This window comes from Centrocercus urophasianus, unplaced genomic scaffold (assembly GCF_019232065.1).
Source record: "Centrocercus urophasianus isolate 14NV4802_14NV808 unplaced genomic scaffold, USGS_Curo_1.0 seq_40, whole genome shotgun sequence".
Lineage (NCBI taxonomy): Eukaryota > Metazoa > Chordata > Aves > Galliformes > Phasianidae > Centrocercus > Centrocercus urophasianus.
The window spans coordinates 2,425,309-2,446,980 of NW_024884978.1; the positions used below are offsets into that span (position 1 = coordinate 2,425,309).

At 37.7% G+C, this 21,672-nt stretch overlaps 1 protein-coding gene across 3 annotated transcripts in view; it reads right to left on the reverse strand.

The window, feature by feature from the left end:
* Nucleotides 1–21,672, reverse strand: part of HELZ (helicase with zinc finger) — a 72,595-nt gene that overhangs the window by 27,597 nt on the left and 23,326 nt on the right. For 2 of the 3 annotated variants that reach the window (XM_042832909.1, XM_042832907.1), the window contains 10 exons: nt 21,135–21,183; nt 20,624–20,699; nt 17,936–18,134; nt 16,745–16,852; nt 16,128–16,425; nt 14,500–14,767; nt 11,421–11,754; nt 8,092–8,222; nt 5,499–5,678; nt 4,875–4,979 (listed from right to left, as the gene is read on the reverse strand). In XM_042832909.1, coding sequence (XP_042688843.1) covers nt 4,875–4,979; nt 5,499–5,678; nt 8,092–8,222; nt 11,421–11,754; nt 14,500–14,767; nt 16,128–16,425; nt 16,745–16,852; nt 17,936–18,134; nt 20,624–20,699; nt 21,135–21,183 — 1,748 coding nt within the window. The remainder of the gene's footprint in view (nt 1–4,874; nt 4,980–5,498; nt 5,679–8,091; nt 8,223–11,420; nt 11,755–14,499; nt 14,768–16,127; nt 16,426–16,744; nt 16,853–17,935; nt 18,135–20,623; nt 20,700–21,134; nt 21,184–21,672) is intronic. The other variant, XM_042832908.1, reaches the window with a different exon arrangement.

A 21,672-nucleotide genomic window follows, 5' to 3' on the forward strand; every position in this document is an offset into this window, starting at 1 on the left:
ATTAATAAAATCATGCACTACTTTCATAAATGTAATATGCTTTCTAAGAACAAAACTGGATCTAAATTCATTGCTTTATCATGAAGGGCCTTAACTCTGGTATATTTAATAGAAGAATCATAAAACAGTGCCTAAGGAAAGCTTTCTTCATCTAAAATATCAGGACATTGTCAGCAACTGGGCATCAAACATCTTTCCATGAGATTCAAGATATTTTTAATCACCGTGTCATGAGATCAACAATGAATTATTCTATTCAGATGAAATGTTACAGCCCATCCAGCTAAAAAGGAAGAGGAACAGGAAAACATGAAGCTTGTGCCCTAGAAGACAGAGTAGAAGTAACTCCACAGGGTTAAACAGAACCAAGCACACCAGCTGCAGATCTGAATAAAGATGTGAAAGAGCTTCTTTAAGTGGCATTCCTCAAAAACATCACCTGTATCAAGTCAGAAATGCAAATCTGAAGTGCAATTTTTAAATTACAAGACACTACTATACATCCTTACTTAGAATTGAAGTTATTTTAACTTATTTCCAAAGCAAATTCAGATGAAATGGTTTAAAATAATTTATGCTGTTTATCTATTCATTAATTACTTCCTTTTGATTAAGTTTCTCCTGCACCCATATTACAAATCCCAAATCATTAATAAAATATTTGAAGAAGTGAAATTATGCACTCAAGTGCAAAACATGATTGCAATGGCTGGACTTTGGATACCATATGTCTCCTCAAGTTGGAAAAGCACAGCTCAGTTCCACATAACATGAGAGAAACTGTGAGGGTTGCAATAAATTTGGTGAAAATACAGATATTGATGCCCATTTCAGACAAGACACAAAATGAAAAGCACGGGCTGCAATTGTGCTGCAGTAATCTGGATGGCAACAGCACCAGCCAAAATTGACACGGTGATCAACTGTGACCAGTTCAGCCTGGGTTCAGCACTGTTTCAGGATCAAGAACCTTCCAATGTGGTCCATGAATTTATTTTCCATCAGCCATCAGACCAACAAGGTTTATGTGATATGCTGCTATTACACCAGTGCAGCAACATGCAGTCAGAGCCGGATCACTAGAAGGAGGCAGCAGGAGCAGAACAACCCTGCTCTCCTCATCGCAGCCATTCAGTCAGCTTTCATATGATTCAGTTTCCCAATGTGAACTGAGGACAATACTTACCTACCATCTCACAGAAGTACTGTGAGGATTAATGAGTTTATTGTGAGTTTATGTTTGTAAAGCACTTTGAGATTCTTGGATGAAAGGTGCTATTGAAATGCAAAATATTATGGTTATTAGACATTATTATACCATGCACTGTCTTTCATTACACAAATTCGACTATCTGTGACTCAAAGATTGGCTGACAGCACCTCAAACTGCACTGTTGCTTACCCATGAATTTATTTTATTTTGATACGAGATCAAAAAGGTATTCCAAAGCTAATATGCACCACTGCCAGAAAAGCACCTGGCAGATGTGACTACTTGGAAAAAGTCGTGATATAAGTAAGTAACAGAACGTGGGATTTCTTCTATGCAATCTGCACTAATTACCACTTCTGTAATTTCAAGATTGTTTTGTTAAAGCTGGAGGAACCCACTGCAATATATACAAATATTTTTAACCAGCTCAACGCAATTCAAAAACAGCTCATTCTGCAACATACCCTTAACTTCTGAGTGAGAGACTAACCCAACTTCTAATGTTTCCCTAAGCAAAGGCCCTGAGTGCCAGCAGTCAGGAGCCACTGACCGACCTTTCCTTCAGTTCCTGCAACTCCTTGTGATCGTGTGCTGCTGGAGATACAAACCCCAAGACTTTAATTGCAGAGAAATTAGAAGCTCAAAGGCTAGCTTTGTCCAAACCACAGGCAGTGGAATCACAGACAAATACACTGGGAACCACATTGAAATAGAAGCCCCAAAAGATTGAGTCCCTTAAATCTTCCACAAACAAAAGCACTGAAAGTATCCTCTATACACAGGTTAACATACACAGAATCGATATTTCATAAGGAAAATGACACCACCTTTATGTCTAAGTGCGACATCACATTCCAACAAGATCTCCCTACTTTGAATAACATATGGATACAACTAACTTTGAAACACACAAATAATAAACAGTAGATACTGCAATCACTGCATAGAGAGAATCTCCATGCTTCCCAGATCTGGACTGGAGTTTTTGGGTGCCACGTGCAGCTCCAGCACCTGCCTGCAGTGCCTACTGTCAGAGTTGCCTCCTGAGGGCTCCAGCAGCTGATGGAGAGAGACAAGCACAGCCACGGAGTAAGAGCATACACAAGTTGGAAGGCAATTACCACCTCCACTGCTTTGAATCGCCCTCTAACACTGCCTGCTTCTGCATGCAAAAAAAAAAATAATAATAAAATAGATAGAGTCTTAGCATGGAACAGAAGCATTTAATTGCAGGCTCTTTTCTCCTAACTGTAGGTTACTGAGTTCTTTTCTTTCAGAAACACCTCAGCGTTAGCTTACATCGGGAGAACAATTTTATTTTACTTTTTTCCCATGCCACGTGTCTTCAGAAACAGACAGGTTTTGGAGTGTGTCCCTTAGCTGCATTACCCCTAATCACAACCAGTGCCTTTTTTTTTTTTTTTACTGGATACAGATCTGTTTATGGGCATTAGGACTCTGAGAATTTGGTCTCCTGGCTTCCTTGGTATTTTATTTAGGTGCAGAACTTAGATTCAACGTATTTTTTTTCCCCCAATTCATTTTGCCTGTATCTTTTCCAAAGGATAAAGATAATTATTTGTTAGAAAAAAATACATACACATGAAATTATTACATGGTATTTAAACAAACTCTCCAAACTAAAGACTTCAAATTTTTATGGTGCAACTCCTAATGGGATAAATTATTTAGTTTTATCCACAGAAATTTATAGAAATATTTACGTAGTTCTCAGGCAACACTAAATAATTAAGCTTTCTCTCTTCAAAAACAACAGAAATATTATGGTGCTCCCGACTCATCTGTGGGAACATTTTTAGCAAGGATGCTATGCAACCAACTCATAGCTGCAGAGTAAAAGCAAAACATCTAAAGCAAACTGCTGAGCCATTCCGAAACAAACACTGCAAGCAGCACATCCTGCTTGGGTACCTTCCTGCTTCTGCTCCATTTTGTTTCCCTTAGGCAGCAGCAAAAGGCTCAGGGCACCCTGTTTAAACTAACAGTGATGATTTTAATTTGAAAACGTACCTTGACAACAGTCAATAAGAAAGCTAAGAGATTGATTTTACGCTAGGAACATCACACAGCTCTAGCTTTCAGTGCAGATATTGACTCTCTATGTCCTCCTGGATCAGCTGGCTTGTAGTTAGGCTTCCCAAGTAGAAGTTGTTTGGAAGCTACGTAACACTTTTAAAGTCATTTACAAGCATGCTTTGTGGATATACAAAAATATACAGATCTGGAGAGGTGCCTCTATTTTCCAAAGCTTTTCCTCAAGGTACTATGTTCATTGGAATAGGATACACAGTTCACAGCAGCACTTTCCAAAGTACTCATTAAAAATACTATGAAAGTTACTTTTTATTTTAAACATTCAGTGTTTTTTGCGCATTTCTGCATTAAATATCCTTGGCAAATATGTATATAGATATATATTTAACCTTAATGGAAAAGAAATTGTTTATGTATGTTTTTCATGAGCATGCCTGAGACTGTGCTAAACAGAATATAGCACATGTAGAAGGTAGCAGAAGTGTGGCGACCACAACAAAACTACCTAACACCTTGCTCTGTTAAACCACAGTTCAGTACTCCTGAAAGCATAAATTACACACGCTTTTCCCAGCTACAAAATTAAGATACTGTAATGCTTTTCATCACAAAGTGCTTTACAAAGAGCCTGAAAACAATCTGTGTCAAAATACACCAGGTCCAAAAGAACTTCTCCAAGCAAACTGTCTCCTCTTTCTGGCCAGATCCTCAGTCTGTCACATGGCACCTAAAGCCAGCACTCCTACCAGAATTAACACCTGTTGTCAATCTCACCCTTTCATGTAACTTTTGGCTTTACTGACATTATGTAAATTCTAAGTCCAGGATGGCTCTTGATAGCTAGCAAGTAACACAGCGAATCATTTTCTTTGTAATATAATAAACTCGCACACGGGCATTTAGAAAATGAAGCCTGTAGTTCAAAAGACATACACCAAGCTAGCAGTCCTATGCTCTATGGTATCTGTGCAAATATTCCCAAGAGTGAGTTTCTGCCAATAAATAAATACTCCCTATTTATATGCACATTTCAGTTTTCCTATGCTTTCGATTTCCACTTCTTTACCTTGGTCCATAAGTAACTCCCCCAAAATAACCACGGTGAGCACTTTGAATCACATGCACAATTACTTCAAGTTGACTGATCAGAAGAGGCCAAACTACCATGGTTTAAAAAATTTATATATTTTCTATTTAGCTCCTATGACATATTTTTTTCTTCAAAAAGCCAGGTGAGCAGCCCCAGCTTCCAAACCATAAGCATGAGTCAGAATCCTCTGGAATTTAAAATACAGTTAAATTCACTTTTATTTTATTACAGTAGCTTTTAGAGGAGCATATCAAAAGTTTGCTCATTAGGAACGACACATTTAGCAATAGAAAAATAAAAGCTTAAAAAAGGATGTCTTTATTTTCAGTTAAGAAATGACACAAAATTATGCTGACAATGTTTCACATTCCTTTTAGTCTATATTTTTAAAATCACTGCTGGTAATGCCAATATGCTTTTATATCTTAAATGTTCTTTAACTTTTTTTTTTGTTATTATAGACACCTTTTCTTAAGAAGAGTATTTTATAGATACATAATAAGCCTTAAAAAATACCTGAGAGGTCTTGCCTGGGGATTGCCTGCTTCTACATATGGATGTAAATAATCCTTTATGTAGAGATCAGCAGCACTATTAGAATGGGTGCAAATGAGAATCCTGCTGGAATAAATGGTGCAAATAAAAAAGCAATGAAGAAACAGAAAACAATTCAAAGCAGTAGAATACAAAACAAAGGAAACAGTGGCCATCTTCCTGTACATTTCTCTTCATGAATCCAGGCACTGACCTACTCTAGTTCACATGGTTCAGCTCTTTAACTTAAATCCTTCACTTATATAAAGGTATAAAGTTTAAACAGATTTCCAACAATTACCTTGCAGTTATAAATCCAGACTCGACTGTAAGTAAGGAACAGCTTTTACTATCAAATATACTGCACAACTTCCCATGCTGAGCAAATCACAGTCCTTCTCAATATTTTCAATTTTAAATAGCTTAAAACGGAAAATACAGGCTAAGATTATAAAGTTACTTTACCATTCAAAACAATAACAGGTAGCTCGGGTTTTGGTTGTTTTTAAGCTGGATGGAAATTCTATACTCCTGCCTTTAACCTGAACTTCATAAGAAATGGCACTTTGCTCATCACGTACTGCTCTATTTAGAGCCCCACCTCACCTAGTATCCTGTTGTTGGAGTATGTGCTTGACTGCCTGAGCCAGCGTGAACGTTTTTCCTGTCCCATAGGGACCGATGATAAGAACAGGAGGCAGTTGTATTGAAAGTGGGGTAGTGATAGCCAGAACAGCCTCTTTCTGCTTAGCATTTAGCCGAGGGTCCAACTGCTCATCCCATTGTCTGTAAAAAAGGAGGCGAGAGTTGAAAATCAGATCCTATGACAACTCACATCAAAAAGAAATGAAACGAGGCAAGATTTCAAAAGCTTTCATGAAGGTCTGTAAGTTAATGTATTGATTCTGTTATTCTGAGCCACATTAAAACAAACCAACAGATCCAGCAAAATATAACATGCTTGTATCACAAAACCTTGATACTATTTGCAGTAAATCAGTATTTTTTTTTCCAAAAGGAATCCAACTACTTCCCAATTTACAGTATCTTGCTTAACATTAATTAGCCTCTATAACGCACATTTCAGACAGAAGTATATACTGAACCACTACTTGATAATAAAAGAAAGCAGACATCAATGTTTTCCTACCATTACTACACAAAAAGCAACATCAGCTATATTTATTCCAGGCAGTGTTTACCCTGTCAGCTTCGAAAGTCAACATTTATATTACCTCAGGCTTGGTAAATGTGAACGAGGATGAATCTCAGAATCAAACAAGACAACAACAACAACAACAAAAACTAGTAATAACCAATTACAGACATTTTTCCCTCTTTTGAGATCATTAAAGCACACACCTCCAACAAAAAAAAGCAGTCTAAAAGAACCTCTGCTGTAATCAGAAATACCAGCATTAACAGAAAGATTCTTTCAGAAAATTCCAACAAGCGTAAGAGGTTAAAGATTTGTAGGCACAGCTTATAATATTCCCAGTGACAGATTTAAAAGTAGACACGCACAGCAAAAAACACCTGTCACTGCTGCACATATGGCCATAGTTCAGCAACGTGATCTGCTTTGGTGCAAGCACTATGATTCTTGCAAATAAGGAAAGCTTCTGCTACCAGAAGGGACTAAAATCAAGAGGAGCTGATTGAAGTCCTAACTTTTAAGATAGCTGTGAACAAAAAGCTTGCAGAGGAATCTAAGAAATAGTGGAAAGTAATACAGACATAAAACAGAAGTACAAGAGAGGTATAGGGAAGACAGTTCTGAGTTAAAGCAAACCAAGCCATCAGAGGGAGAAAAAAAAAAAAAAAAAACATGCTGCCTGCACTGACTTAAACTGAATGGCAATCATTATACACATTATTTACATATATAAAAAATACAAAACAGTGTACAAATTATACAACCAGAACCACTGTGTAAGTTTTTGATAATATAAATCTCCTGACATAAAACAGAAAAATGTTCTAGCTTGCTTGCCTTCCTTCCTTTTCATTGAAATCACTGCTTACTTTCAAGCCATTCCTAAATACTACTTCTTTACAAGATTTTTCCCCACACTTAATTAAGTCAGTGAACAGATTGTCATTGTCCTTCATTAGCTTGTGGCAGAGCTGTGCAAAACCTGCTTCCTTCTTTCAGCCTTTACTGACAAAGCTTTGATACATCCAGCAATCTTCCCCACCCAGAACGCTGCACCAGCCCCCTTTTATCATCTCTGTTCTTCCTGCACTTCAAAAACAAACTCAACTTTTTCCAGTAACTTTCGCCTTAGATTTTCTAGCTGTCTCAGTTTTGTGGCCAGATCACTTTCCTTCTCATCCTTGAGCTGTCTTCTGTTTTGTACTGCAGCACAATCACACTCTTAATTCTCACCTTCAAGATGTCACACAACTCCCTGAGTGCTGCACAGGCATCAGTTCCACATACCTCTCATTTTCCTGGTGTCTAAGTACAGAAACTTCATGCTTTTTTTCCCCCCCCACCCTTCCCCATGCCCCAAGAACACTGACCAGACTCCCTGAGCCACAAAGCCTCATTTCTTCCCCAAGTTTCCTCTTCAAGATGCACTATTTTAAATGCATTACTGTATCCCTGTAAGGTTTCTCAAAAGAGTTTAAACAACGTGGAAGTTTTTATGTCCTAAAAGAAACTGTACAATGTATACACAAGGAATCTCAGGACTGACCACAAGTGCAATGCCTTATTCACACACCCTTTTGTTCTCCCATTCCCTTCACTGGTGTGTCCAAATTTGGGTTACTGCATCAAACTCAAGCAGTACTCACATATTGCTCGTGTTAGTGAGTCTGCATGTTTAAGATCCTACACAGCAGAATCCTTGCAACAGATATTTACATTTCTATCAAGTACATATTTTCAATGAAGAACTGCAGAGCAGGAAATAAGAACAGATTTGCTTACTGCAGCTACAACACAACTGCAGTGCCTATTGAAGTCACCATTCAACCACAGGGAAAACTAATCAACAGATTCTAGTCCTCAGAGGATCAGCTTTCTTGTTTTATTCAGAACAGTTTCACTCCCTTCTCTGAACTATCCTCACCATTAATGAAGAGCAAGACATATTTCCTGTTCCAGGGCAGATTTCAGCCATCTGTTATGGGAAATTCAATACTACATTACCATACGATCGTTGATATTAAAGTGTTTGTATTCTTGTACCTGTTGGGACTCCAGGGTATGGTGGGAGTCATGCTGACATCTGGAAACAAAATACTGTTGTCCTTAATCCTGTCCAAGGCATAATGCATTTCACAGAGGGGTAAGCGATTTAACTGAAACTGCAGTTCAACCTGCAATACAAAGTGAATGAATTAATAGGTGAACCAAAAATGATTTCTTTTGAAAACACTGTAGATTTTGCTGTATACAATAACTTTATCTTCCTGCAACCCACTGGTTATCAGAAGGAAACAGGATTAGTTTTGTTTTTTTTGTAAACAAACTAAAATACAGCACCTCCTGTAACATCATTTTGCTGTTTAAGATTAGATTCTACTGCACTTCCAGGAAAAAAAAAGTATAATATTCTTCAAATTATTTTTGGTACACAAAAAAGTACTCCTTGAAAACAGCACTGAGCTAGAGCATCGTTTTTAAAGATTTAAGCCCCCATATTTTACCGTAAGAACAACTTGAAAACAGAAACAGACCAGAAGCTATTGCAGATGAACAGATAGTACAGATCAGATGTGTGACAAGCAGGGATAAAACCCAAACAGTGCTTAATTCCAGCCAAACATTCTGCAATAACACAATTTGTCACTTCTGTTGAATTGTTAGAACTCTCCAAAATGTAATTTCTAAAATTCAGTTGTTTATCAATACAGACTGTTTGTCTTCTCAATTACTTGTGTTTCAACGCTCTCAGCATTTCCTTTCCTATTATATTTAAAAACACTGTTCATATCGTGATGCAGCATGTAAAAAAATAAAGCAATACTAGCTTTGCTGTATTAAACAACACCTGCTTACATCAGTGCAGCCATTAACTTTCTGTCTCTCACAGATACAAGGCACTACATATTCACCTCGCCCACTGCATCTTACAGCAAGATGTATAAAGAAAAGGGCAGCAACAGAGCTGAGGAACAGGCACAGAGCTCACAGGAACTATTCTGACTGGTAGTAAAGCTTGTTTCTTAAAAGTGCTCAAACCTCTTTTTCCCCACCGTTTCATTGCAAAGCTGATGCCTACCCACTGCTGCAGGAAACAGCCAGCTGTTTAAAGCAGCATGGTTTAGCATATGCCAAGAATGACAGTGACAGCTCACGCTGCCAGAGGGTGACCCCAAGCATCCCTCCAGGCATCCCCTACCCACAGCATCCCACATGGTAGGAAAGGATTCCCAAGCAAGTGGCACCACTCCCAACTTCAGCTTGCTCTATAGAGGAGAAGTTTCTTTGCTCCTACAGACCCAAGGCTAACAGAAGCCCACCTGGTACTAAAAAGCTACAATTTAAACACAAACTGTAAATCTGACCAACACTTTAACGGCCCTTTCTGAGAGTCCAAGAAAGGTGGCTGGCGTTCAATGTCTCTTATTATCTACCAGCATTCTCCATTTTCACAGCTTGTGATTTGTTTTGTTTTCAATCCAGTTTGGATTGAGTCATGTAGTTATGTTTGCTGTTGCAGAGTACTGAATGAGGCCATCTGTGAAGGAGAAGCATGTAACCTGCTTCAATAAACATTCCAGAACAAGAAAACAGTGGGAAAGGAAGTCAATCCAATGCCAGTTCACAGAAAACGACAAGACAGTGCAACTACTCCAAAAATAAAACAGTCTCATGTTAGTTTGGTTACCAAGAAGAGCAGCAGCCAAGGGGCTTTAAAGCACCAGCTCATTCCAGCCCAAGTCAAAATTCTCTTTGTGCTTTAGTTTAGCCAGGACAACAGACAAGGAAATTATCAGGAAATCTCCAAGATAAACTATTAGATAATAAAAGGAAGGAAGGTATTTTATCAAAAAACATACAGAAATTACAGCAATTTTGTTTAAGAATCACACAGGGATTACTAATCCACTGGAGATAACAGCAAGACTTCCAGCATCTTTAATGGGAGCACTGTACCTCCAAGCTGTACTACCCTCAGTTCTAACCTGAGGACTCTTCTTTCCACATTTTTCAGTCAACGTTTCATCACAAAAACTTTCCTCCCAGTCACGATTCATTGAAATATAGGTAACTGTTCAAGGATTTCACCACCAGTTCACTGATGTAAATACGAAGCACTGCATGATTTCACAAATAAACTCAGAACCTCGTTTTTAATGGAGAAGAGATTTGCTGCCTCAGGCCTGGTTCTATGACACTCGAAGGAAAATAAGTCAGTTACTCAAACTCCAGCTCATTTGGAATGCCAGTGCAGTTTTTGATAGAATCAATTAGTAGATTTAATTATTGCTTTAAGAAAACAAACACAAAACCAAGAGCCCAGAAGAGCGTAAGCCTTCCCAGACCAATCAGTCACATTAAATTAAGACATTAAGATTCCTACATATGTCTCCACAACAGAAAGTAAATGGAGATAATTCCTTGGTGAAAATGCATTCAATTTAAGTAATTTCAGTGACCTTAATTTGAGGTCATTTCTGGCTAGTAAACAAGGTCAACCGTGAATTCTACAGCAGGCATACAAAGGGAACAGGTAGGAGGAGTGCAAATAGTTAACGACAGCTTTGTCTTCCCTTACTGCATGAGCAAGAATTGCAAGCTTGTTTGCAAGCTGCACAACAACATGGTTTAAAAGCACACTCCATCCCCCTCATTTCACGTTAACTGCAAAGTAAACAAAAACTTGATCTTACTGCCAACACCACCAGCAGTGTTGTACCTCTTCATATTGCGATGGAATGCCTCCCAGACAGGTATTTCAGAGTTAATGGAGGCAAGTACCATTGTGAAATACAGGATATGCATCAGAAAAGTATTTGCTCCTTTTCCTCGTGCCTGTATCTATTCAACCCTCATCACCTTCACCAAGGCAGTAAATTGCCCACTAGAGGACGATATTCCTTTTGTTCTGACACAGGTGCAGAAAGCAGCACAAAGCTCATTCACAGCCTCAACTTCACTAAAACTTCATCTCACCTCAAGTCCAGAAATAAATGCAGTAGAATCCACAGCAACACAAGGAGGAAACAACACAAAATCAACTGCCTCAGATGCAAATTACTAAAGTGTTCCATCTGACTATGTAAAAGAGCACCAATGGTTTATTATTTTGGAGGAAAAACAAATCCTAACACTCCTTCCCTTGACTTTGTTAATGAAAAGGTTGTGGACTCTGGTGACAATATTCATTTTATAAATAAGTATACGCATTTCACCTACCTGAAATTCTCATTTGCACTCTACTTTCTCTGTATCACAAGGAGATTAAAAAAAAAAAAAAAATTCCCTACTATATATTCCAGCAATTATTTTGGGTGGAGCTGAAATAGGTGTAATGCAAACATGCCAGAACAGCCTCCTCTCAGGCTTACCTGCATCTCACAATCTGCCCGAAGATTAAGCTCTTCACAACATTCCCTGGATACCCTCAAGAAGATGTAATCCTTTGTTTTCTCTTCAATAGCTGCTTCATAAACCTTCTCTTTGGTTCCTTGGGTCTGTGCTGACTTCTCTTTAGTGACAGGCAATAAATAAACAGCGTTGACTTTGGTCATCACCAGCCGTCCCGCCAAAGTGTCTTCTGACAGCGTTTCAGTGAGCTTAAAGCGTCCAAAAAGTTGTCCATTTTGGGCATACTTCGCACCTCCAGAAACCCCAGTGAGCATGAAGCTTGCTACAATCTGCAATTGCACTTTTATGTTGAACCTAAGCAAGAAAGCATCTAGTAAGTGCAGGAAAATGCTCTGATTTGGAATTCCATGCATCCAGACCTAAGGTGCACTGCCCAACACTGAATATAAAACTGCATTTGAACAAGTATAGCTGAAGTGGCCCTTCAGAAGTATGTAGCTGTAGAACATTTACATGCTTTCCTTTTGATGTCAGCCTATGAAACATACAACTAAGAGAAGCAATATCAATGAAGCTTTAAAAAATAAAATAGTAAGAACCGCCTTCACTAGAATAAATCAAATACAAAAATCTCTGTGACAAAAATAAGTTCAGGGTGAACTAGAGCTGCTGTGTATGTTCCAAATTAGCAAACAAAAAGATGTAAATACTGTGTAACCTTTGTAACTGGTTCTAGGTGTTATTCAGGGAGAGAGGTACAGAAGAACAGAATAAGATTTCTATTTATTCCATCCACCTCTCCCAAGCTGCACACCAATGAAAGAAGCCTAGATCTTGAAGAAGGAAAATGGTATTATACCTATAAATCAGATGGATTGATTAAAATGCTTCCTAAAAATCAGAATGTGGGCACTAAAAAAAAAAAAAAAAAGCTATAGATCATCTGTACTACAATAAACAGGAGCTCTACATTGTTACTACGATACAACCATGTGCTACTGTGAATTTATTTTGCAAAAACTTTTTACAACTTCCTAAAATGGAATCCCCAAGCTGCTAAAAGTGCACTCGCTGATTCTCAAATTTTCCTTTGTAAAAACCTCTGTAAAAGATTTGTGAAAAGGCAAACATCTGACACAAGGCACAAATTGTTTTTGTACGTGAATAAATTGATTCTACCATACTAAAGGGAATCTCAAGTTCACAGATTATCAATTCTCTGTGAGTAAGCTGACACCTTCTGGCAAGATGTTAAATTACACAAATCAGGATTAGAATTAAAAATCCAAAAGTTTCCTCTTACGTATTCCTCACCTTGTTTTGCAGTGAGCTTTATACAAAAATCAACAAATTGCATTTTTAATGGAAGGAATTTATGCGAGATTCCTCACTGCAAAATCTAATCAGAGAAATATCAGATAAATCAAGAATTCACGCACAGCCACTGCAGCCAAATTCTGAAATGGCAAGTGAAGACATTCTGAACAAAGCCCCATGTAACAGTTTCTTCAAAGTTCAACATATTTCATCTTACATTCATTTCCACACCTCAGACAGGATGCACAGGACGACATGTACATATGCACTGGTAAAATATAAGACACAGTAATGATGAAAACAAATCTATTTTCCATCAATCAAAATCTTAAGTTTGCACAGCCTTGGGGCTAAACCTGTTCTGTAATTCTGGAAGCAGACAACGTAGTGCATGAGGGAACAATGTTACCTCACACTCACTGACATTCATACAAGAAAACACACAGTAAGTTTTAGCCAACATAGGCTGGTTCTCTTTTGAATGGACAAAAAAAAGATGTCTCTTAAAACCATCAGCAGATGGTATCTACATCAGCAGATGTTATCTAGCAAAGGGTTCAAAAACCAAGCTAGCATCTAGATCAGAACACTGTTCTGCTTTCTGCATTTGAAAATGAGTCAGTAATAGCACCCTTACTCTAACCTTTATTGCTTTACTTTGTAATGCAGTCATGTTGCATATGCTTGCAAACACCCCCGGAAATATTGGAATAAACACAATTTAAAAGTAAAGTTTTTCAAGACCATTCAGGATGGACTCCCTTATAACAAAACTCAGGACTTTATAAAGTCACTGCAACCTTCATCCAGTACTTTTCAGTAGTTCCACTCAGACAGCCTCATATTCTTCAACTGTTCTCCTACAAAGTGCAAAGCCAGGATCAACATTCCACTCTGACCTGAGCTGCAGACAGTCATATTATTCCAGTCCTGTCAGAGAAGACCATGTTGACAACCCTACTGATTTACAAGATGTGTCACAAATGCATTACAGTGTAGCTGCTCATCAACACATTGAGTCTTGACAGAACTTCAGAGCTACTACAACCCACTTGCATTTGTATTTCTGGACCCAATTCTAGGCTTGCAACCTTGCACCTCACTAGAGAATAACAAGTGTGTGATCTTAGCCACAGAGGATGAGAAAAGTGTGCTACTTTCAGCCTTGTTGCAATTAAGTGGGTCAGCTACAAGATCAAAAGAATGCTTCTGTCATCAACACTATCAAAGCAGAAGATTCCAAGAACGTTATTAAAACTTACTAATCTATAAGATAGAGAAAGAAGACCAAAACCTTATCACTGCACCATAAGGAAAGCATTACACAGAACACACTTCTTATTCTTTCATTTCTACAGGCGTGCTGCTCTTTGCCTTCCTGCGAGGCACAGGAGTGTAATTCTTGATGTGAAAATTCACTCAGCAAAACCAATCTAGTTCTGCAGCATATTTCACAACAACTCATTTTCTTTCTGTATAGAGAGCCCAAAATATATATGTTTTATATACACATTAGGTAAACCACTGTACAACAGAATCTTAGTGCCTCCAACTGTAAGCAAAAAGCTGATAGTACAACCTGCTTTAAATGAGCATCACTAAGTAACACGTGTTAAGCACTAGCCATATTTTCAAATTCATATTCAATTTTATCTCCGAGCAAAAAGATGACTTAATATTTTAACCAATCACAAAGGCTTAATCAGAAAAATTGTCATCTTCAACACTGTAACAGAACAGTAACAAACACATAGCATATACTTTTGTAAATGCATTACTTACTTGCTAACTTCCTTATACTGTGCTATTTCCTCAATATAAAGGAGGTCATGCAACCGTGACTGATAGTTGGTCTTGGTCAATGATTTGTCCAGGACAGATTGTGTAAATAACTGGTCAGCAGATAGAGGGATTTGGTATCTGGTAAGAAGGCTCTTCTCCAATTCAGTAGTTTCATTAGGTTCAAATTCTACAATAGTCTTAGAAGTAGAGTCCCAACGCTTGGCTGTAGTTAGTAGCTGTTGCCGTGCATGCATCAGATATTCAAGATCTGAGTACATAATAGACAAAGCAGACAAAGAGCTAAGTGACAAACAAACAAACGCTACTAAAAATAATCCCATTAGAGAGAATGAATGAAGTGCAAGAGTCTCCTCTGTCCACAGCAGTTTCAGCAAATTCACTGCCAGACTTACCGTCCCCAATTTTCAGGTGTACACAGAGCAAGTCAGCTCTCAAATTACCTTAACAAAGGCCCAGGATTTTGGCTTTACAAGTACATATTAAACAGCTAACACTCTTTGCATTCAAAGTAAGCATCAGCAACAAACTGCTTTAAGATTTTGGAATCCCTCTGTACACAGAGAAGCAACAGAAGAAAAGAAAACATCACCGACTAATGCTAAAGACTTCTATCTCAACTTCACCTACCTCTTTCACGTGGACTTGAATTGGCTGTTCCCTGTGCTGTTCCAGTTAGTTTAAGCCAGTGAGGACCCAGAACACACTAGTTTGACAGTGACTTTGCAAACAAATTATGACTTAGTTTTTTTGAGGCTTAAACAGTTCTAAAATAAAAGGGCACCAGCTCTCCCAAAACTTGATGTCTTACGAAAGTCTGTCAGCTATGATTACCCAAGACAGCTACATGAGGATCAGATAATAGTTCCTGAAAAGACCATTGCCTTGCTTCTAAACATAGGATCTTGTTCTCAATACAATATTCTGTGCTTCAAGAGACACTACAGCTTGTACAGACTTCCTGCTCTTTGGTCATCTGGAAAGACTGGTTTGTGGTCTTTGCATTTGCTATTCACAGTTTCTTCTTGGTAATGCTGAAGATGTTAATCTCTTATTTGCAAATAAATGCTGGGAATATAAAACTGTTGCTTTCTTAGCGACATGTAATTTTTTAAAAATACACACACACACAAATCACAAATCCTTGCATTTCCAAAATTTGTTACACAGTTGTTGAGTTATAAACCCAAGTTTGTCTCTTGCCTTTGAGAAGTGCAGAGATTGCAAGAAAAAAGACACAGTCTTCTTTGATTAATGAATTATGAAGAATTTCTGTGATCTTCCCCACCTTTTTTCTACATGTTTAGCACTTTCATCAACGCAAGACACTACTACAGCAGAAATTCTCAGCTTTTTGACAAGATTTAGGAGCCATATCCTGATGTAGTATAATAACCCTAAGGACACTGCCTCCACTGCACCCAAGCCAATCTATACACATTCTGAAGCTTATGTCCACTATTCATATTCATACATGTGATTAAGATAATACACAGTAGAAGTTATTCACTAGCTGTTAATACAGATGCCGCTCTGCCCAGAAACGTGAAAGAAGAAACAGATGGCATTAAAAGCTTTCATTATTCAAGAATAAATTTTTTATACGTTACCTTCAGTTGAAGCAGCATCAATCATTACTCGTTGCATGAGGACTGGTTCTAATCCAAAATCAAACACAACAGTTTGGCGAAAAGTTCCAAAGATTTCCGTGTTAAAGGCTATACTGACTTTGTATATATAGTGATCTATTCCATTCTGGACCATCTTTCCTCCTATCCATTCCTGACAGTTTTCTGGAACTTCTTGTGATACCTGGGTAGTGCTGTCTCCAGCAGATATTGCAATGATACTGAAATGTGGACGATGGGCATCATAAAGCAATGCCACTCGATACAGCATTCTTGCAGGCTGTCAGAAAAAAATGCAAGCGTTGAAATTACCTACGTTAGAAAACAAAAATTATTTCAAGAGTGTCTTTATTTGCAGTCAGACAATGACAGCTTACAAGAATTCTCAACTTGACAAAGCAGGTACAAGTCCTGCAGGCACAAGTCACAGTGCAAACCAGGGCACCTGATGCACAGCCACCAAGGCTGCTGGAGAAGGCACTATGCTAGTGAACTGCTTTGTTTTAAAAAGAAGCACTACACAATTTTAATCACAAAAGGCTCTGGAATGCATTCTCATTTTTATTACTCACTCAGTGTCAAAAAATAAGTGGTTTTACCTTACAAGTGAGAGCAAACGTCCAAGTTTGATGAGACTTTTTGGTGGTGACAGTTACTGATAGCTCAGGATTATGCTCTACTCTCACTCCTTCTATACTTTCACTAAGCTAGATTAAAAGAAAAAGAGCATATTAAACTTCTACAGACAAAGTCAAAATAAAAGCATTCAAGAAAAACACAGTAATTTGGAACCAAAAATGAAAAAGAATGGTCTCAGATTGTGCAGGACTGATGCAAGTCCTGTGTGGAAATTGAATATAACATGTCCTACTTCAGAGACAAGCAAGCCAGAGCTACTGTATTATATAGAGTAGGCAGAGAGTATGACCATTTACAGCAATTAACCACAGGACTTGATTTTCAAAAACTTAACTGTACATATTTTAAGCAGAACATGATTATATTTAGAATGAAGGATCCAACACAATGAGGCCCCAAGACTGTATTTCCAGAAGACCCCAGATCTCAATGGCATCAATGAGAACTGGAGAGATACCAGGAAATGAGAATGAAACTTTCTACTCATTAATCCATTTTGCAGAAAGTCCACTCTTCCCAAACTTAAGTTAACAATAGATGGACCGAAAACTCCTTAGGGTCAGTGGTAAGTAGAGCTGGTCGAATGCCACAGAAACGTTCTTTGGAATTCCCAACAGCTGCTAGGATTCACCATATCCATACCCCTCACTCCTCAGCATTCAAACTTTTTTTTGAACATTGGAGATTGACTTTTCTTCATTAAAGTGTCTGCAGCTGCAGGCAAAGAAAAGGAGCCATGCAAAAATGAGAGCATTCTCTGCTAAGTCATGAAAGCATCAACATTTATTTTCTCCAGTTTAAAAGGTTTTGCCATCCTCTCACAGAACATAAACAATACCATGAGACTTGCCTGACTCATCCTGCACTAGGAATGGTAAATATGCAAAATGAGCACACTGTGATCAACCCACAAACCGTAATTCACCAACTCTACCATGAATTCCTGAAAAGGACGATTACATTTGCAGAAATCAGTTCAAGTCTCTGGTATCTTTGTAAGAAGAGACAGCGCAGGATGGAAAGGGGAGCAAACTGGTTGGACAATTTCTTGGTAATGAATAGTTCGACCAGCTCTGATAGTAAGGGCCAAAAACAGGCTCATCTGTTAGTTTAAAACATGAGCACATAGGGAAGTAGTATATTTTCCTTACCACTTTCTCAGGAGATAACGAATTCATCCATTTCTCAATCAAGGTTTCCATGTAACTGCCCGAACACTGTTTGTTTTCCTTCTGCTGTTTTAATCTGATCAAGCGGGAAGCATATCGCTTTTGCCATTCTGTTAGCTCTTCCTGGGAATGTGCTGAAGTACACTGGGCACCGTACCTGCAGATCCCTTGCTCTAAAAATCTACATAAAATACGGAAAATGATTATGCCTTGAACTTTCCCTTCTCCAATTCAAAAATGAAATTTATCAAAGTCTTACTTTCAAAGCCAGAAGGACATTCCTTAAAGCTTTCTCTGAACTAAAGGCAGTTTTAGTCAATGGGAATTAATCTGGAAATGTATAAACACACAGCATTCTGTAAGATAGGCAGCAGCCTCTTACTGAAAAGTCTGAAAAGATGTGTCAAATTTCTTTGAAACACACGGGGATTTCTTACAAGATTTCCAGCTCCAAAGAAGAATCAAATGTTTGTAAAGCAATTAACACAGTGAGATCACAGACCACCCCCGAAATTGCTAGGCACTGTATTAACATGAATAAAATGCTGTCACAAGGGAAGATGCAGCATAGTTGCCTCCAATAGTCATGCCATCTGCTGGCATTTGCTCAATCAGCAGCTCTTCCCAGCACAACAGTGACATCACGTGGACTTAACCACGAAATACACCTTCACAGAAATCTCTCAAGGAAAAGATTTATTTCCCTTGGTGAAGAGTGCATCAGTGCAAAAGGGTCTATTTTTAGAGAGTTAAGGACTTGTTAAAAATTCATAGCATGAGCTGGTGCATCTAAATTAATGACTGTCAGCACCCTGCATCATTGACAAACACAGAAGTCATCAGTGATTGAAAAACATTTCCACAGTAACCAGATTACGTAACACAAAACACAGCATGAACTAGCATGAATTTTGAACTAGCTGACAAAAATAATACTTGACTATGACTCAAAAACCTTGCAGCAAAAGCACCTGGATATACAGGCCACACTTTCATCACTGATTACAACATAACACCTTTCCTTTAAGAAAAATTTGTTAAAAGTATTTAAAGGTTTAAGTGTCAAATCTCTAATAAAAGAAGCATGATATATACTATGATGTTACTGCAGATTTTCCCAAGCTATGATCTTCAATATCTTTTGAATGAAAATATTTTTCTTAGTAGGCAATTTCAATACAGCATCACACATTTTCAAATTCAGCATTGCATTGATGTATTAAAATGCTAAAGCATAATTGCCATTATGGTGGCCCAAAGGAAATGGAGCAAAAGTACAAAATATGATGTCAACCCATTATTATAAGGTGTTTAGAATATATATATAACATATATAATCTGGCAGATTTGCTTTTTCCTTTCCATTATTTAGTAGAAAAGCATTTTACCTTAAAAATCTGTCATCATCATGCATGCTTTCCAACTTTTCTGTGTTAAGACCTTTTTTCCCATTTGAGATTAGCTTCTTATTTAATACCCCTGCAATTCCATAATTTCATTACCCAGAACAAATACAACAGACTCCTACAGCTTTACGGTGCATGGGAAAAATAAACCACAACTTTATAAATTCACATTCAATACCTGCAGCCAACTCATTATAAAAAAATTAACACCTTAAATCCATGGTCAGAATCTTACTGTTCCTATGGATTTGCTGACTAAAGCACATCTTTCTCACTGTAGGGTTAGGGTTAACACATAAGTAACCAGTAAAGCTAATCACAGCTTCAGTGGAAGAAGGTTTCAGAGCAATGGCTGGAAATATAGTACAGATGCTACTAAACAGAAAGTTATCATGAAGGTTAATATTTTTTTTTTTTTTAAAGGTTTCCTTTTAAAATACTGATTATATATTAGATGTGCTAAAAGTAAACAGCTTCCAGGATTTAGCAGCTCTAGAAAAATCACATCAAACATACTCCAATTTCAACAGAATTGAGTGGTGCCATCTAAAAAGCAAGTCAGATTGCTACCCATGCAATAAATTTTGCTCATTTGCATAAATTATAGGTATAGCAGAATGAAGTGTGTAATTTTTGTTTTTTCCCCTATAATGCATTATTACATAAGCAGTTACCATTATATCGGGACAAACTACAGGCAGAACTGACTGGTGGACTGAAATGGGGAGAAGAAACTTCAATACAACTAAAAGCTGTTGGGCTTTCAGCAAGAAAATTTACCCCTATGTATAAGAATTTAGGTTAAATGGACATTGTGAGATCCAGAGGGAAATTCTGCAAACATCTTTTAAGCCAAGATCACTTTTCAGCAAAGCCCACCCATCTGAAGGCTTGCACCTATATGCTGACAAAGTATGCTTCACTGTGCTTCCATTTGCTAACAATGCTGTCTACAGAAGTGAATTTCCAAACATCTGAAATTATACAAATTCAAAAAGGGAGGGGAAGGTGACAGATGTTGCCCTGCGTCTAGAAAAATGCTGCTCAAACTGTCCTAAAGACAATAGAAACAGTGATTTTACCTTACAGAAAAACTGAGGTGCCTCTGCATAAACTGACTTCTCTAAAAAACTATGAATGAATCAACTCCAGCTCTAGTAAGTGCTTTCACCTTTCTGAACATTTAATCATTCATTTATCAGCTTGGTCAAAGAGGAAGCGTTTTGATTCTTATGAGAACACTGGTATAAAGAAAAGGTGTTACCTTTTACATAGTGTATATTCTTCACTGCTTGTGACTCCCCTGGGTGGAGGGCGGAACTGCCAGCCATCCCGGGACCCTGCAGGTAGGAAAGCAACCCAAGTTCTGACTAGTTGCCAATTATTTTTTAACTCTGATAGCACCCAGAGAACCATGCCTTTAAACATCAATCCAAAGTGTATTTGTATTTGTACACACGCAAAATTATCCACCTTAAAAATAATCTTCAATCCTTAACAAATTTATTTAGAACAAAGGTTTAAAGGGTATGAAGGCAAATTTGAATCATTTGCAGAAATCATTAAGCTCTGGTACAACACTTGGACAAATAACTGGAAAATTCTGTCAACAAATTCAACCAAGAATGAGATAATTCAACCTAAATCCCAAGGGTTCGTCAAAATAAACAGTCAAGACTGATTTCTGGTGACTGCTATCCAGTGTTGAACATTCATCGGAATCTTCAAGGACTTCTCACTACAGAATTAAGTAGCTTTATAAATGAATTACATACCTTCCTCTAAATCTTCTACATGATATCCTGATGGAACTTTATCAGCTGCCTACAATTATTAAAAATACAGTTATAAAGGATCACAAAACAATCTCAGCAATGAGAACTGCTCTGGCTTCTTTACTTTTAAAATGTTTCAGATCAATTGATACAAGAACATTCAGAAGTCTGAACTCAGTTATGGTCACAAAGGTGATTCTGTAACAACTAGATTACAACCAGTGATACAATTAATTCTGTCAGGAAGGCTGAGTCCACTCAACTTCAAGAGAATTTTGGAGGGTTCCACCACAAGGAGGGTACTTTCATGTGGACTGCAATCAAAATTGAAAAGGCCAAAAGTCCAACCTCAACATTGAGATGTCTCTCAGCTTAAAATCCATATTACGAGTAAAACCCAAATCAATGACTTAAAGCATAAGAAGCCAAAAATTAAAAAATTAAAAGAAGTGACAGAGAGTGGTTATGCCATTTTACTGAAGTCCTACAGAATCATTTCCAACAGGGAAAAATAAAATAAATAACATAATTAAAATGC